General features: G+C 43.4%; 1 protein-coding gene across 9 annotated transcripts in view; it reads right to left on the bottom strand.

Annotated features, from left to right (window-relative positions):
* TENM1 (teneurin transmembrane protein 1) overlaps window positions 1-17,496 on the bottom strand; it is a 1,380,190-nt gene that overhangs the window by 39,991 nt on the left and 1,322,703 nt on the right. For all 9 annotated transcript variants that reach the window (XM_073599409.1, XM_073599407.1, XM_073599406.1 and 6 more), the window contains one exon: window positions 5,657-5,892. In XM_073599409.1, the coding sequence (XP_073455510.1) occupies window positions 5,657-5,892 (236 nt within the window). The remainder of the gene's footprint in view (window positions 1-5,656; window positions 5,893-17,496) is intronic.

Genomic DNA, 17,496 nt, shown 5'->3' with positions numbered 1-17,496 from the left:
TCCAACAGAGCATCCACTAGGTTACTGGATCTTGAGGATGGACCACTGGCCAGAACTTGCTGAATATGCAATTGAGCTACTGGCCTGTCTGAACGCACATTCAGTGCTGCTGGAGGGTTTGTAATGGATCAAAGAGTGCACCTGTCTACAGACTCCGTTGATAGGCTTACATTCATAAAAATGAATCAGTCTTGGATCAGCAGCTGATGCTGATGTAACTGATTGAATTTTCTATGGATCTGGGATCCCTTGAAGACTGCCTATGCTGACTATCCTATTCCTCCTCAATCTTGATGATGCTAGCGTCCAACAATATTTTTGGTTCAGGGCATCACCACCACCCAAGGCCCATTTTTTCTGCCCTTGTTTAACAGGGCATGTAATACAATTTTTGATATAATATTTCACAGCAGGGCCCGTTCCTGCACCCAATAATTGTATCTGTGAGGGGTTACACTGTTGTGGCACCACCACCACTTGAGGCCCAATTTTTTTGCCCCTGTTTAACAGGGGCATGTAATTACAATTTTTGATATAATATTTCAATGTAGGGCCCGTTCCTGCGCCCAACAAGAGTAACTGTGAGGGCTTACAGTGTTCTGGCACCACCAAAACCAAAGGCCCAATTTTTCTAACCCTGTTTAACAGGGGCATGTAATTACAATTTTTGATATAATATTTCACAGCAGGGCCTATTCCTGCACCCAACAAAAGTAACTGTGAGGGGTTACAGTGTTGTGGCACCACCCCCACCACCCAAGGCCCAATTTCTCTGCCCCTGTTTAACAGGGGCATGTAATTACAATTTCTGATATAATATTTCACAGCAGGGCCCGTTCCTGCGCCCAACAAGAGTAACTGTGAGGGGTTACAGTGTCCTGGTGCCACCAAAACCAAAGGTCAATTTTTTCTGCAGAGTATATAGGACAGGCCATATAGTATATATACTGCTGTTCAGAGTATATAGTGCCCGGGGACCCCCAGGCCATTTTTTGGTTTTGACAGCAACTCGCGCACCAAATTCAGGTAGTTCTAAAATGTGCCACTTCTACATTGTGGTACATTGAATGTGCCAAATTCAAAGCAAAATACCAACAGTTCGTATCTTATGAGAGTGGAGCCAATTAAGACCAACTCTCTTTTGGCGCACTTCTTTCCCTTTCCCCTGGGAACACACACAAACCCTGGAATTCATAAGGACTGGCACAGACAAATTTGCAAGCATCTCATGTGCTTTCTAAAAGTGGGGCAGCAAACGCCAAATGCAAGTGCACTTTCTAGACTGGTACATGAATTTCATGCATGCGACTTTCAGAACACAAGAAGTATTTTTGCTAAATCTGTCTGTACCAGTCTTTATGAAATCTGGAGTTTGCGTGTTTTTCCAGGCGAAGGGGGAAGAGGTGCACACTGTTAGGCTCAGAGGAAGAGGGAAGCCAAACACTGAGATATTTTATATGTTATATGTTAGATGTTATAAACTCGCTCATTGCCTCTATTACTCTTCCAATGGGGCAACCATCTTTAAGAAGTCCAACATCCAAATTTATTCTTTATTTCTTTTCTTTTAGTGTGCCCCCTTTATTAATAATAGAACACCACTATTTACCACCTCTCCCTCCTAAACAATTAAACCATCTAGAATATTATTTTGAACATGCAACCTCTACAGTATATAAGGTTGAAACTGAGGGGAGAACAATCTCCATTTTATATCCAGTATTCTTCTATTACAATAATTTTTTAACCTATGAAACCCAGAGGGCGTGAGGAAAAAATAGAAAGAGGTGAGGTTCAGATGTCCCCAACGAAGACTGGAGTGGTTTACTATAAGTATGTATACTGTGTAGGTTATATTGGTGTTTAACCAATGGTTAGAGAGGTAAACATTTAGCTTTGGTTGACCCCACAAGTTGACATTCTGTGTGACTACATAGATTAAAAGTACCGTATTTATCAGCGTTTAATATGCACAGGCGTATAACACAAACCTATATTTTAAGAAGGAAGTTTCAGGGAAAAACTTAAATTTTAAATAAAGAATTTTGAAGCAAAATGAGGGTCAGTGCCCATCAATACAGCCTTATCAGTGCCCATCTGCAGCCTCGCCATTGCCCATTAATGAAGCATTTCCCATCATTGCAGCCAGATCAGTGCCCATCTGCAGCCTTGCCCATTATTGCAGCTTGATCACTGCCCATCTGCAGCCTTGCTCATCATTGCAATCTAATCAGTGCCCATCTGCAGCCTTGCGCATCATTGCAGCCTAATCAACGCCCATCTGCAGCCTTGACATTGCCGGAATAAACAGATCTCCTGTGTACTCGGCTTGGCTTGCAGTCATTCCCAGTCCTGCCTCTTGGCCCGGCTCCTATGATGGACATAATATCAGTCCAATGCTGGAACTTCAATGCTAGGAGCCTTCCAGGGGGCAGTACTGGGCGTGACTGCAAGCCGAGTACACAGGAGATCCGGACCGGTCTATTTTGGTGGCGCTCTTTCCCTCCTTTCCCTTCGAGGCAGCCCTATATCGGCGTATAAAACGCACACATGATTTTCCCCCTATTTTAAGCAGGGAAAAGTGCATGTTATACACAGATAAAAACGGTAATTAAATCTCATTATGCATGCTTACAGGAAGCACCAATGAGCCTGAGCCGTATTTCTTTAGAGCAGGGGTCTCCAAACTTTCTAAACAACGGGCCAGTTTATTGTCCTTCCAACTTTATGGGAGCCGGACTGTGGCTAGCAGGAGTGGAAATTTTCCTGGCATCAGTGGGAGTAAACATCACCCCATTTGGTAATCGAGGGAGGAGTAGTGCCTTATGGTTGGCATCATTGTGATGAAAAGTGCCCCATTGTTGATGTCAGTGGGAAAAATGGCGCCCCATTGTTGATGTCAGTTGGCAGAAGTGTGTCTTGTATCAGTGGGAGGAATGGTATCCCAAGGGCCAGAGGCCAGATACAGGCAAGCAAAGGGCCACATATGGCCCCTGGGCCACAGTTTAGTTTACAGACCACTGTTATAGAGTAACACAGACAATCTTTATTGCAAAGACTTTAAAAAGCCAGGCTTACGATGTGAGAACCATTACATCACATGCTTCGGGAAAGATACATTTGCGTTATAAGCAGTAAATAATTATTATATCTCAAGTGCACAAATCTTGAACTGAATTCATAAAGATGCATGAGTATTTCATTTCCAAAGGGTCAAAAATAAGGAGACAGAGGATCGCTATTGATGGCATTGATTTATGACTTTTTTCTTAAGTCATAATTCATAGTCAAATGCCTAGGGAGGGGAATTTATCTAATCTGTCACTTTTGTGTACTGAAAATTGAAACATTTTAACATTAATGTTTACTGCCCTTACTTTCTTGTTTTAAAATCCTGCTGAAGTTACAGTTCTACCATTCTTGTTGTAAGCAGTTTAATCAAGCTGACGCTTATGTGTGTTTCGTTCAAATCAGAAATTATGCTGGATATCACCGCACTGCAAATTAGAGCTCATTTACCTTCTGGAATACGAGACAGCTTCGTAAGGCATCAGTAGAACAATTAATTAAACTTAGAGGAACACAAATCTGCTATGACCTTATATTCTGAATGTCACAATAATAATACTGCACAAGTCCTCAGGTTTTAGTTTAGCACAAAATAAGAAATATACAAGTCACATCATAAATGTAAAGCAGAATTCTTATCTATCAAACTTTTCTATACAGTTTGGCATATCTATAAGTCCCTTGACTGTATCACAGATTCCTATACACTGACATTTGTTAGTAATTAAAGGAACTTTTACTAAGATGGTTTTTGTAAAAGTTTCAAAAACAGTCATAGTATATTTGTGTAAGTACATAAACATATCAAAACAGACTGATTGTAGTAAATCTCCAGGCGAAAAATACTAATTGAATTCAAATATGCATCCAATTACACAAAAAACAAATAAGTACAGATAATATAAGAACCCAATGTGTTTACTGTATATTAAAGTAGAACTAATGCCAAAACGTTTTTATTTCTTTTTTGGATAGAGTAAGGGAGGGTTATAAATCCAACAGGGTTTTTTGCCATCTATATCCCAGTGGGGAGATTTCCTTTCACTACCTATCCCATAACCAAAACAAAGCGTGAGGAAATCCCTCCAAAGTGAGCAAATCTCTGCATATCACTAGAGTCACAAGAACTAGTGTCTACATTGAGGATGTCTTTGTGGCTTAGGCTGGCCATAGATGATTTTTGTTTTGATAAACCAAATGACGGAATGAAAAAAGGAAGAGTTACCTCCATCCACACAAGTAAGGTGGATGGAGGAATCCCCCCTCCAAGGACATTGTATTTTGACAGCGGGACTCTCCACTGTTAGAATACACTGATCAGGAGCTGCTGCAGCCGCTGATTGCCAAAAGTTTTCCAACATTCCATCCAGTATAGATACCCTGATATGTATCTTATCCTCGCAAGACACTAACATGTACATTCATTTCTCAGTGAATAATGTACAAGGATCCTGTAGACTAGTAACCGTGAAACCACCTTTATTTTGTATTAAATATACAGAACAATGGGAATATGAATTTTCCTGACCCTCAAATTTGGTTTCCGAAGGTTATCAATTGCAATTGGCCAAAGACATTGGAATAACTTGCACTAAATATTTTATTTTTACATGAACATATATACTTGTATGTGACACATATTTCAGTTTCAATATTTCATGTTATGTTTGCAGAGTATTCTGTTTAATGTAGAGCTTACCTTTAGCCTAGGTTCACACTGAATGCGGGATTAAAATTGTGTTCAGCTGAACTCGCACAATTTCAAACCGGCATTTCAGTGCGAGTTTGGGGGAAATTTGACAGACATCAGTGTAGAAACTACTTTTGGGAATCTGACGGTGCCATTGCCGGCAATAGGCTCCGATTTGGCATGCGATTTGACATGTCAAATCGTCCCGATGTGAACAGGGGCAAAATGTCTATCTTGTGATTATTTTTTTTATTTCAGATACTGGGATAAATTCAGGTGCTGGTGGAATATCATAATTATATTTAGTAAAGTCTGAGTATACGTCCACTATGCAGTATACTGTATATACTCACATGATATTGGTAAGGAGCTGTTGATCATCAGTTGATCATCAGCTTATGAACCATGTGAAAGCCATACTTGTGCAGGTTATTCTGTGTATAAATTCTTCCTCTAGTGGTTATTAGAAGTGCTGCACCAGTTTTAAGAGTTGCTGGTGACTAGATCTTCAAAAAAAGATATTGGAAATCCATCGATAAGTAAGAATCATTTTTTACTCTTTGCAGAATAAAATCTCCCTTGGAAAGTTCCCTCTTCCTGATGAATAAGAGCTTTACAATTCACAGTATGAGAAGATTTGTCACTATATGCTTCTTATTGATACAGCTAAGCAAAAGGCATACACAAAGAAATATTACATTTTACTCTGCACATAAGTTTACTGTTTTCCTTTAAATTCTCTATGTCAGTTCACAGCATATTGTAGATCCTCTGGATGATTTCTGCTTTGTAGTTACAGGACATGAAACAAATTGGTTCTTCCCACACAGTATGACCATAGAAGAAGCATTGTAATTTATTACAGGATGGTGTAATATGACAGTGAAAAAGTCTTACCCTTAAGCGTCTTTCGAAAGAGGAGATATTGCCTTTGTTCTGCTCTTTGCGTTGTCGCCACTCAATAAGATTTGGGCTGTGTTCCCCAGGTAGTGAGATATTACATTTACCCAATGTTGGACTGACCACCCCTGCTAATATGTGGGGTTCTGCATTCAGACTGATTTCCATTCCACTGGCAAAGGTCACCCGCAAAGAGCCATCAGGATTAACACGGTAGGTGTTAACGGTGTTTTCTGCCAATAGATCAGAGGTTACCATCAGCTATTGAGCATATACTATTCATTTTTCTGTTTGCAAAGCTTTCTTATGGTGCCACAACATACATCATGTTATATCATTTCATTGTCCAGCTTTGCCAGGAAGCATACACAATTTTATTCAGGGTTTTATAGACAATTAATGCCAGCACAATAGCAGTGTTCAGTGGTGTCTTGTAATAACTGACCTCTCAATAACTTTACCAGTCTGCATGGATACATTTCTACCACGGAATATACAGCAAAATGTTTTACCGTTTAGCATTAAAAACTGGTCCTTGGTTTCTAGTCTGAGGTGGCATTAATAACAACAGGCAACCAGGATATATGCCCCGCATCTTATGCATGGTGCCTTGGGTCCAACACTGCATGCTGCTTTTTTTTTTTGTTCACTGCAGCTTGCAGCACAGTTATCAGAAACCTCAGCTTCAGATCAGAGCCAAGGAAGCCTTCTCTTCAGCTGTGATGTGTCATGTGACACAATGGAGGAGAAGCCGGGACGAAGAACATTCCTGGCTCATTGCCACGCTGTATCTGATTTCCGTGTGTGGTGCGAGTGCGGGGGAGGGTGATGTGCTTTTGTGTCTTGGGGAGGAACTTTGTGCTGGAGGAGGCAAATCTGGTGGGGAGCAAATTGTACTAGAGAGGTGATTCCCCTGGAGAAAGGCGAGGGAGGTCCAGTAGGGAGGGGGGATTTGCTGGGTGGGCTGGTCTGGAGGATATTTTTGCAGGTGGGGTAATTCTGCTGGGGGGAAGGCACCTTGTGGGGAGGATCTTTTTGCTTTACCTGCAGCAGAGGAGCCCCAGTCTCACTCCATCCATGGGGTTTGGGAGGGGTAAAATGTCCCCCTTGAAATCTGCCCCATTTTTTCCTCCTCCTCATTGCCATCATCCCTATCCTTCTCTTCAGTATATTCCTCCTCTGTCTCCTGTTGCCCCATCTCATTTCACATGCTAGTGGTGTGCAGGGATGGCCCTTGGGCTAAATGACGGCAGCTGGGTATCTGCACTGCATTGTAGCACAGGCCATAATGTTGCAGAATAGGGACTCATTTCATACACTACAATGGATGCAGCTGCAAAGCTAGAATTAAGATGCTGGGAATGACAATGATTTTGGGACAGCAGCAGATACGTTAAAAAGGCACATGCTTCTGTATGGATTGACCCTTGGAGTAGCAGGAACCTGTTGTTCCGCTGACTCCTCACAGCCAGTTGCAAAGCAGAGGAAATGCAGAAAATGCTGGTGCTGTCTGTGAAAATTGTACTGTTCCATGACACCACATACAGCTTAAAGTGGAACTCCACTCTGTCAATCAACATTGACTGTTTTTAATCCTTATGCTGCCAGCATTAGTAAATAGATAGGAAATTATATCATATTTAATTGTGTTAAACTTTTTTGTTTACATTCTTCCGTTACTTCCTGGTTTCTGGCCTAGGCAAATTATATCTTACATCCTAGGAGCCTTAGGAGGGGAGGATGGGCTTTCTCAGCTAAGCACACATTGCTACCTGCATTCCTGAGCTAAGGGCAGATGGATTTCAGGAAGTAAATGCTACATTAATCATCTGCCCTTACTCAAGGTCTGCCACAGCCGGAAATGCTAAGAGGGTGATTTTCAAAGTAATTTCCCAATAATATAAAGCATTGAGACATGAATGGATGGGTCAGTTTGCTTTGAATATTAAAAATTAATGAAATTGGATTGTGGTGCTTGGATGCAGTGTACTTCTGCTTTAAAGTCAGCTCCCAAGCATACAATTTAAAGGAGTTCTGTTTTCCACGTTGCCCTTGTAGTCCCTGCTTTATGGTATTTTTACTTTAACTTTCTCCCAATGTATTGCAAAGCTCCCCATACCCTTTGTGACAATAGCTTGCCTATTAACCTGAAAATGTCATTTATTATCAATGGCGTCGCTATGGGGGGTTCTCTGTTATTGGCGGATACAAGAGAGAACTCTCTGATCTGGGCACTGTCACAGACTCTCCGCACTCCGGGTGGTACTACAATGGAGGGGGCGAGGCTACAATGGAGGGGGTGAGGCCACTACCAATCCAGCACCCAGGTAGAGAGCGGGGGCGCAGAGCATAGCTGAAGGTGGGGGTGGAACACTGAGCGGAGTTTGAACATCTAAAGGCTGCTGGGGTGGAGCTTTGAGCTTAAGTGAGGGGGAGGAGCTGGGGAGGAGTATGCGCAAGAGATCGGCGGGGAAAGAAGAGTGTAGTAGAATCTCACAGAGATGAGCGGAGATGAACAGGTGGTGGGTGTGTCTCAGGTGTCACTGACAACAAGTGAATCCAGGTGAATGCAGGTGACAGATGGCTCCACCGAGACCCAAAATCCGACACCAGAAATGACAGAACACCTGGGGGGAAGAGGAGGAGCTGGGGGAGTACACCATCTACCTGTACAGATAATATACATAGATATCTCTATATACTGTACAATATATACCTGTGGGATGGGGAAGAGGTTACTGTTTACCTGCAAAGGTACAGCACATATACATCTCTATATACTGTACAATATATACCTGGGGGCTGGGGTGGGGTTACTGTCTAACAGTACAGGTATTATACATATGTAGCGCTGGTAGATTTACAATCTACCGCAGGTTAGGTAAATTTAGTAAATTGTGTGTTAGGAAGGTTAAAAGTTTGCCTCTGTTCCAGCTTGGCTGATGTTGTGTGTGCTTCCGTGCTGACCGGTGGGTGTCGCTGTTACCACTGGTCAGTGTTGGAAAGGCAACGTGTCGAAGTGTATAGATGCTCCTCTGTCTCGGAGACAAGCTCGGTGGAGGTGGTCCTCCGAGTTGCATTCTGGGAAGAGGGTATTTATGGGACAGACGCCATGTTCTAGGGTTTTTTTACAGCCACCTGCTGGCCCTCCTGGCTGACAGGTATGCGTTAAGGAGCTACCTCGTGGCCCTCCGATCAGGAAGCCCACGATACAGTGGCGCAGGGGTGGGTCCAGAGGCTTGTCTGGGGCCTACCACCGCGGCCGAGGAATGGTCCTGAGCTGTCGGTCCTGTGTGACAAAGCTGGACAGCCGAGGAGATCCCAGGGGAGGACCCGTCTTGGAGAGATCACGCAGTGTGCTGGTCTATAGAGGGGGCTCGGTGACTCGGTGGAAGGACTATCCAAAAGAAGTAACTATACAGCATAGTGTTGCCGGTTCAGCTTAAAGGTTCAGGCACTGTAACTGACTTTCACTGCAGAGAAAATCTGATACATCCTGTGGCAGAGGATCGTACGGATTTACCCCCCCAAATGAGTCTGTGGCAGAGACTTTTGATTCGTGCTGCGTACTGGCTGCTAGACCGGTGAGAGAGGCCTATCCAGACGAGCAAGGAGTGTGTCCCACAAGGGAAGTTCATTCCACCTAATTATTTGAATTCTACCAGGACATTTGTCACTAAGATTCTATACGAAGATATTTGAGTTTCTCCTGAAAGTTTCCTTTTCCGCCTCTTTCCTGCTACTTCCTAAAGTTTGTTTGTTCAATAAAGCATTGAAAACGTACTCCAGTGTTGGTGCGTGTGTCGTCCAGAAGTAAACTCAACGGAACCCCTAGACCGGTGCCGGTGAAACCAAGGGAAGCAAGGTGAAGGTAACAGACCCGCTTAAACCAGCAGCTCCACTGTGAGTTAGTGCTACATGTGGGAGCGTCATCCGGGATTTGTTGACCGACAATTGTTGCAACCCAGTGGAGTGTTTTACCGGGAGTTTACAGAGAGAGCTGGACTTTGAGAAAAAATCTTTTCAGGAAGAGGAAAGGTTAAACTGCGGGACTTTGCTTTTGAGTGCGTAGACGCTGGGCGCCAGAAGAGGCCCAGGAGCTATGTGACTGAAAGAACAAGTGGGAGGAGTTACCCTACTTGCTACCGTGTGGGACGCGTTTAGTGTGCTTGGCGCCAGAGAAGAGAGGCCTCATGATCGTGCTGAAGGATCAGAGTGTGGCCATCTCTTTTCCGGCGTTGCAATCGGTTGTGGGACCCAGAGTGTTCCCTGCAAGCACCGTAATGAATACTGTGCAATCTGGAACTCTGCTCACGGATACTGGAGTTCGAATGAAGCCCCAGGGCAAGTTTGTCCTGTATAACTCGGGAGATGTTGAGGGACTGGGCATGACCTGCCATCGATGTGGAGGATTGGGCGTGCATCTTCATCCATTCGGCCGATGTCCGCAGTGTGGAGAGTACTTGTTTGTGGTGGAGCCACCTACTATGCCACCCCTTGCCTATCGGATGGATTGGGTGACAGGTATCGCTACAGTGGAAGCTGCTACCGCTGCAGAGAGAGAGCGACGGGCTGCTACTTTGCCTGTTGCTGCTGAAAATGTTTCAGAAAGAGACACTGTTGCTGCCGTCTCATCAGGAGACATTACTTTGATTTCTGAGTCCACTGCGCCTGTTCCTGTAGTACCTACTCAGAAGAAGGTGGGCTATGTGAAGGCTTCCCGCGGCCGTGGTCGAGGCCTACCCCAGAGGTTACCTGAACCGGAGCTACCAGAGTCTACGCCGGGGACAGGTAAGCCACTGTTGGGGACTGTAAATAAATATTTGCCAGCGGAAGAATTAAGGGACTTGAAAATAGAATCCATGTCCGATCTTTCCGGGGATGATGACTTGTTTGAAACCATGTCGCAAGAGCTATTGTGGTCACAAGGCGAGGATGTTGCCTCCACAATGACCCTTCCTGAATGGACTGCCATGGGTTCTGAGAAGACGTCACCCTGTCTGGAGACGCACAGTGCCGTCGCTGGGACTTTGTCAAAAGTTATTGATTCGCTACAGACACCGGCTGGGTCTATGGTGAAAAAGTCATTAGATTCCTGCGTACCGCCTGGTATGGGGAGAGACAGACCTTTCCCAAAACTTGCTCGCTTGCAAAGGATGTTAAACAAGCGGAGTATGGATTGGAGTTCCCCTATGTGCCCCAGGATGTCATGCGGGAGATTGAAGCTAATCGGGAGCTTTGGTATAGTGACGCTATTTGGGACTACTTGTCTGTGCCTAAGTCCTTTAGAAAGACTGTCTGTTCTGTCCGGATGAATGAACGTTTCAACGGATGCTTTGTACATTGGAACTATGGTTGGCAAATCTATGCTGATAAAGTGGTAAACTGCAGACCGGGAAAGGACAATGCGGTGTACTTTATTACCACTGTGGATAAAGAAGGAAAATATGTGACTTTACCAGATCCTCGGTTTTATTGGTAATTATGGACACTATCACTTTGAAGTTACCTAGTTAGATAGCGACAGGGTAGAGAGATCTGCGTGGTCAAGATCTACAGATCCTGTTCTGTGTTTAAATCCAAGGACTTCTGTTTGCTAGCCGGATTTCTTTTACAAGAAAAGTTCTTATGCAGGGATGGACTTCAAAAGTATATATTTTTTCTAATATAAATAATAGGAAGAGAGTCTCATTTTAAATGAGGCTTTGCTCCTGGTGTTGCGCAGGATGTATATATGTGTGTTTAAATGTGTTTCCTTTTCAGGGATCATCGGATCATATGTATAGCTGGGAGACTTTTCAGCTAGTTAGTTAGTGAGGATGTGTAAAATTATATTGTGGTTTTGTTCGCGGCTGTGAACATAATGTTTTATAAGATATAAGTCTCATAATGTCTTTATACTGTCCTTTCTCTCTCTAAAGTTATGAGAAACTCAAATGCTACTCTCAGGCTTGAGAGTTACTGTTACTGTGTTGGGACAGACGTTGGGGACAACGACTATTGTAGTGGGGGAGTATGTAGCGCTGGTAAATTTACAATCTACCGCAGGTTAGGTAAATTTAGTAAATTGTGTGTTAGGAAGGTTAAAAGTTCGCCTCTGTTCCAGCTTGGCTGACGTTGTGTGTGCTTCCGTGCTGACCGGTGGGTGTCGCTGTTACCACTGGTCAGTGTTGGAAAGGCAATGTGTGGAAGTGTATAGATGCTCCTCTGTCTCGGAGACAAGCTCAGGGGAGGTGGTCCTCTGAGTTGCATTCTGGGAAGAGGGTATTTATGGGACAGACGCCATGTTCTAGGGTTTTTTTTACAGCCACCTGCTGGCCCTCCTGGCCGACAGGTATGCGTTAAGGAGCTACCTTGTGGTCCTCCGATCAGGAGGCCCATGATACAGCAGCGCAGGGGTGGGTTCAGAGGCTTGTTTGGGGCCTACCACCGCAACCAAGGAATGGTCCTGGGCTGTCTGTCCTGTGTGACGAAGCTGGACGGCCGAGGAGATCCCAGGGGAGGACCCATCTTGGAGAGATCACGCAGTGTGCTGGTCTATAGAGGGGCCCGGTGACTTGGTCGAAGGACGTATCCAAAAGAAGTAACTATACAGCATAGTGTTGCCGATTCGGCTTGAAGGTTCAGGCACTGTGACTGACTTTCACTGCAGAAAAAATCTGATACATCCTGTGGCAGAGGATCGTACGGATTTACCCCCCAAATGAGTCTGTGGCAGAGACTTCTGATTCATGCTGCGTACTTGCTGCTAGACCGGTGACAGAGGCCTATCCAGACGAGCAAGGAGTGTGTCCCACAAGAGGAGTTCATTCCACCTAATTATTTGAATTCTACCAGGACATTTGTCGCTAAGATTCTATAAGAAGATATTTGAGTTTCTCCTGAAAGTTTCCTTTTCCGCCTCTTTCCTGCTACTTCCTAAAGTTTGTTTGCTCAATAAAGCATTGAAAACGTACTGCAGTGTTGGTGCGTGTGTCATCCAGAAGTAAACTCAACGGAACCCCTAGACCGGTGCCGGTGAAACCAAGGGAAGCAAGGTGAAGGTAACAGACCCGCTTAAACCAGCAGCTCCACCGTGAGTTAGTGCTACACATAGATATCTAAGGCTTGGGGGGGGGGGTGACACCATGTTTTGCAGCACCAGGTGACACCAACCCTAGTGATGCCACTGTCTATTATGAAGATTTGCCCCACGTAGTCTTCAGTGGGGTTCGCCGATAAGTTCAGTTTCCTGGATTTCTATCAGGATTCAGTGAACTCTGCAAATCAAACCCCTAACGGATTTACTCATCCCTAATTTTTTTTTTTTAGGCTGTCTGTGCCTATTCTATTCATACGCTGAAATAAAATGAAATTACTCCATTTGGATAATTACCAGTGCACATGTTGCATTGTTAGACTGCCTACATTATTGAGATGAATACGAATAATGTAACAGAAAATGAGGCTCCCAGAAGTAGAAAGAATTACTCCAGAAAAAGCAGAGTAATAATTAAATCTGACCTATAGGAGCCATAGTTATGGGTCTTGATGCATGCATGATATGTTTGTATTGAATGTATTAAATATGAGTACAGATCTGATGCCAACCAACAGTGGTAGTAGTTTAATTATTAAAAGTGCAGCAGTCACATACTATACTAGACTGAAAAAGATACGTGTCCAGTATGTTTGACAAACAAATCAAACTCTGAGCAAAGGAAAAAAAAACAAATTTAGCTGGCCTACAAATGGAAGTGAACAAATATTTCTTAAGAGGACTGAACAGTCACTTTGGAAAGTGATACATTTTCATCTCCTTTTCTAAACCAACTTTTGTAACTTGGCATGACCATCTGCCCCATTGAGCCCAAAGTGCAAAACATTGTATTCATACTCTTGAATACAGAGGGCTAAAAAAGTAAAAACGTAAACATTTTAATGATAGATTACTGTTAATCACTTGCTGACTGTATATATATATATATATATATATATATATATATATATATATATGGTGGCAAGACGGCTTTCCTGCACTGTGTCACGTACCTAGTAAGTGATCCAGCACTTCCGGGTTGGGAGCTGATCAGTTGGTAATGTGGGCTCGATGACCACCGGCACCCACCAATTATTCATTACGCAGGCAGAACAGCAGTCTGCTCATGTAAACAAGGCAGATTGTTCTGTCAATGGGGAAGACATTGATCCTGTGTTTCTGATAAGCAGGAACACAGATCTCTGCCCCTAGTACAAGCACCTCCCACAGTTTAGTAAAGCACAGGCTAGGAACACATTTAACCCTTTGATCGCCCCTGATGTTATGTTAACCCCTTCCCAGCCAGTGTCATTAGTACAGCAACAGTGCATATTTTTTAGCACTGATAACTGTATTAGTGTCACCAGTCCCCAAAAAGTATCAAAAGTGTCAGTTAATATCCAGACTGTCTGCCGCAATATTGTAGTCCCACTATAAGTCGTTGATCGCCACCATTAATAATAAAAAAAATAAATAAATAAACAAATTCCATAAAAATATCCCATAGTTTGTAGATGCTATAACTTTTGCGCAAACCAGTCAATATACGCTTGTTGGAATTTTTTTTTACCAAAAGCATGTAGCAGAATACATATTGGCCAAAATTGATGAAGAAATTAGATTTTTTACATTATTTATTGAGCTTTATTCTGTGAGCAGAAAGTAAAAAATATTTTTTTTTAAATTGTCAGTCTGTTTTTGTTTATAGTGCAAAAAATAAAAACCACAGAGGTGATCAAATACCACCAATTTATTTGCTTTAAAGAATATGTAAATCCAACATGTCAGTCCTTCTGCTTTCCTATTAGAAAACTGATCACACTAAGCATGAGAGCACAGCGTGGTCAGTTCTCTAGCTTTGCTGGGAACTTAGCCTGCTCTCCAATGATCAGACTCATCCTGCCCCCTAGGCAACCATTTACTGGGAAGACCAGCATGCTGCTGTTTCTCCTCCAGCTTTCTGAGCTCCTTATGCCACTGGGTACAAAGACTATGTGATCACTTATATAAAAGGGGAAAACAGGTATTTATTATTTTTTTTTATATGCAAATGTTTTACCTTACAATTTAATTTTACACGGAATGGCTTGTTTTATAAGGTGAGGGTTTACGTATACTTATAGTATCACTTCCAATTACTAGACAACTCAGTAGTGCCCTTGTGAATGAAAACAAGAAAGGCAGCTAGACTAATACGCTATATTCCAATGATGTCTGTACCTCAATGCTCAGCTTTGTTGAAGATTAACAACTGACATCCCTGCCCTGCATGTCATTGTATGTACAAGTGAGAACATGACAGCTACATTGTGGACAATTAAATCTTATGTGTTTATACTTAACAAAGAGCATGAAAAGATTATATTCTTCAGTGCTGTAATACTCACTGACATATTTACATGTTAAAACATTGTGTGTTAATGAGAATGGATAAAAAGGTTTGCAGTTTTATCACTTCTACTTGCAGGCTCTAATTGTTATAAGAACTATGAGATCCAAATGTCAGCATGAATGAACACACAAAATTAGCATGTTATAATATTTCTCATATTATATTTGTAACAAAGGTGAACATAGGCTGCAAAGCATGCACACTAAAAGGAAATGCTCTTATTTACCATCACAGATATTGCCTAATACGTAAAGCCTCACAAGCCCATTACTGCATGCATGCTAAGAAATTATATGACACAATTATCATGTACTGTAAAATATATATATATATATATATATATATATATATATATATATATATATATATTTATTTATTAGGGATGAGCCGAACACCCCCTGGTTCGGTTCGCACCAGAACCTGCAAACGGACCGAAAATTTGCACGAACGTTAGAACCCCATTGACGTCTATGGGACTCGAACGTTCGAAATCAAAAGTGCTCATTTTAAAGGCTAATTTGCTTGGTATTGTCCTAAAAAGGGTTTGGGGACCTGGGTCCTGCCCCAGGGGACATGTATCAATGCAAAAAAAACTTTTAAAAATGGCCGTTTTTTAGGGAGCAGTGATTTTAATGATGCTTAAAGTAAAAAAAAAAAAAAGTGAAATATTCCTTTAAATATCGTACCTGGGGGGTGTCTATAGTATGACTGTAAAGTGGCACGTGTTTCCCGTGCTTAGAACAGTCCCTGCACAAAATGAGTCATTTAAAACTGCTTGCGGCTTTAATGTAATGTCGGGTCCTGGCAATAGGGATGAGCTTCGAGTTTGCCGAACAGCGAACAATTTGGGGTGTTCGCGGCAAATTCGAATGCCGCAGAACACCCTTTAAAAGTCTATGGGAGAAATCAAAAGTGCTAATTTTAAAGGCTTATATGCAAGTTATTGTCATAAAAAGTATTTGGGGACCTGGGTCCTGCCCCAGGGGACATGGATCAATGCAAAAAAAAGTTTTATAAACGGCCGTTTTTTCAGGAGCAGTGATTTTAATAATGCTTAAAGTCAAACAATAAAAGTGTCATATCCCTTTAAATTTCGTAGCTGGGGGGTGTCTATAGTATGCCTGTAAAGGGGCGCATGTTTCCCGTGTTTAGAAGAGTCTGACAGCAAAATGACATTTCGAAGGAAAAAACCCATTTAAAACTACTCGCGGCTATTGCATTGCCGACAATACACATAGAAGTTTATTGATAAAAACGGCATGGGAATTCCCCACAAGGGAACCCCGAACCAAAATGTAAAAAAAAAAATGACGTGGGAGTCCCCCTAAATGCCATACCAGGCCCTTCAGGTCTGGTATGGATATTAAGGGGAACCCCGGCCAAAATTTAAAAAAAAATGATGTGGGGTTCCCCCTAAATTCCATACCACGAATACGAGGATCCTTACGCAGGCTTTGCAGGATCAGGGAGGCCATGCAGCGTAGGTTTGCATTCGGTCCGGAGTCCTCTGGGTCACTAAGGACGACATGGTCTGCAGCCACCTCCTCCCAGCCACGTACAAGTCCATGTGTTTCTTGGGACTGATCCCTTAAAGACTGCTGCTGATGCTGAGTGCCAGGCTCAACCTCCATACTGACACAATCCTCCTCCTCCTCCTCGTCCTCTTCCTGTGTGATCGGCAGGCATGCAGGAACACTGTCTGGATAAAGGGGGCCTTGAGAGCTAAGGAAGTCCTCCTCTTCCTGCCTCTGTTCTGCCTCAAGTGCCCTGTCCATTATTCCATGCAGAGTGTGCTCCAACAGACATACCCTCGTGGCCTCCTCAAATGGTGATAGGACAGTGCATGCATCACTGATCATGGCCCACTGGCGTGGGAAAAAAAAACAAGCTCCCCTGACCCTGTCCTGGTGCCATAGTCGCACAGGTACTCATTGATGGCCCTCTGCTGCGTGTGCAGCCGCTGCAGCATGGTCAACGTTGAGTTCCACCTGGTGGGCATGTCACAGATTAGGCGGTTCTTGGGCAGGTTAAACTCCTTTTGGAGGTCTGCCAGTCGAGCACTGGCATTATATGACCGGCGGAAATGCACACAGACTTTCCTGGCCTGCCTCAGGACATCCTGTAAGCCCAGGTACCTGCCCAAGAACCGCTGCACCACCAAGTTAAGTTAAGGACGTGAGCCAAATAGGGCACATGGGTCATTTGTCCCTGTCGGAGGGCAGAGAGGAGGTTGATGCCATTGTCGCAAACCACCATTCCTGCCTTAAGTTGGCGTGGCATCAACCACCTCTGAACCTGCCCCTGCAGAGCTGACAGAACCTCTGCCCCAGTGTGGCACCTGTCCCCCAAGCACACCAGCTCAAGCACCGCATGGCATCTTTTGGCCTGCATACTTGTGTAGCCCCTTGAACGGCTACAGAGCACCGC

The sequence above is a fragment of the Aquarana catesbeiana genome, linkage group LG09 (assembly GCF_042186555.1).
Source record: "Aquarana catesbeiana isolate 2022-GZ linkage group LG09, ASM4218655v1, whole genome shotgun sequence".
Classification (NCBI taxonomy): Eukaryota; Metazoa; Chordata; class Amphibia; order Anura; family Ranidae; genus Aquarana; species Aquarana catesbeiana.
Note: the sequence above shows the minus strand (reverse complement) of the source record. Positions and strands in the feature narration are given on the sequence as shown.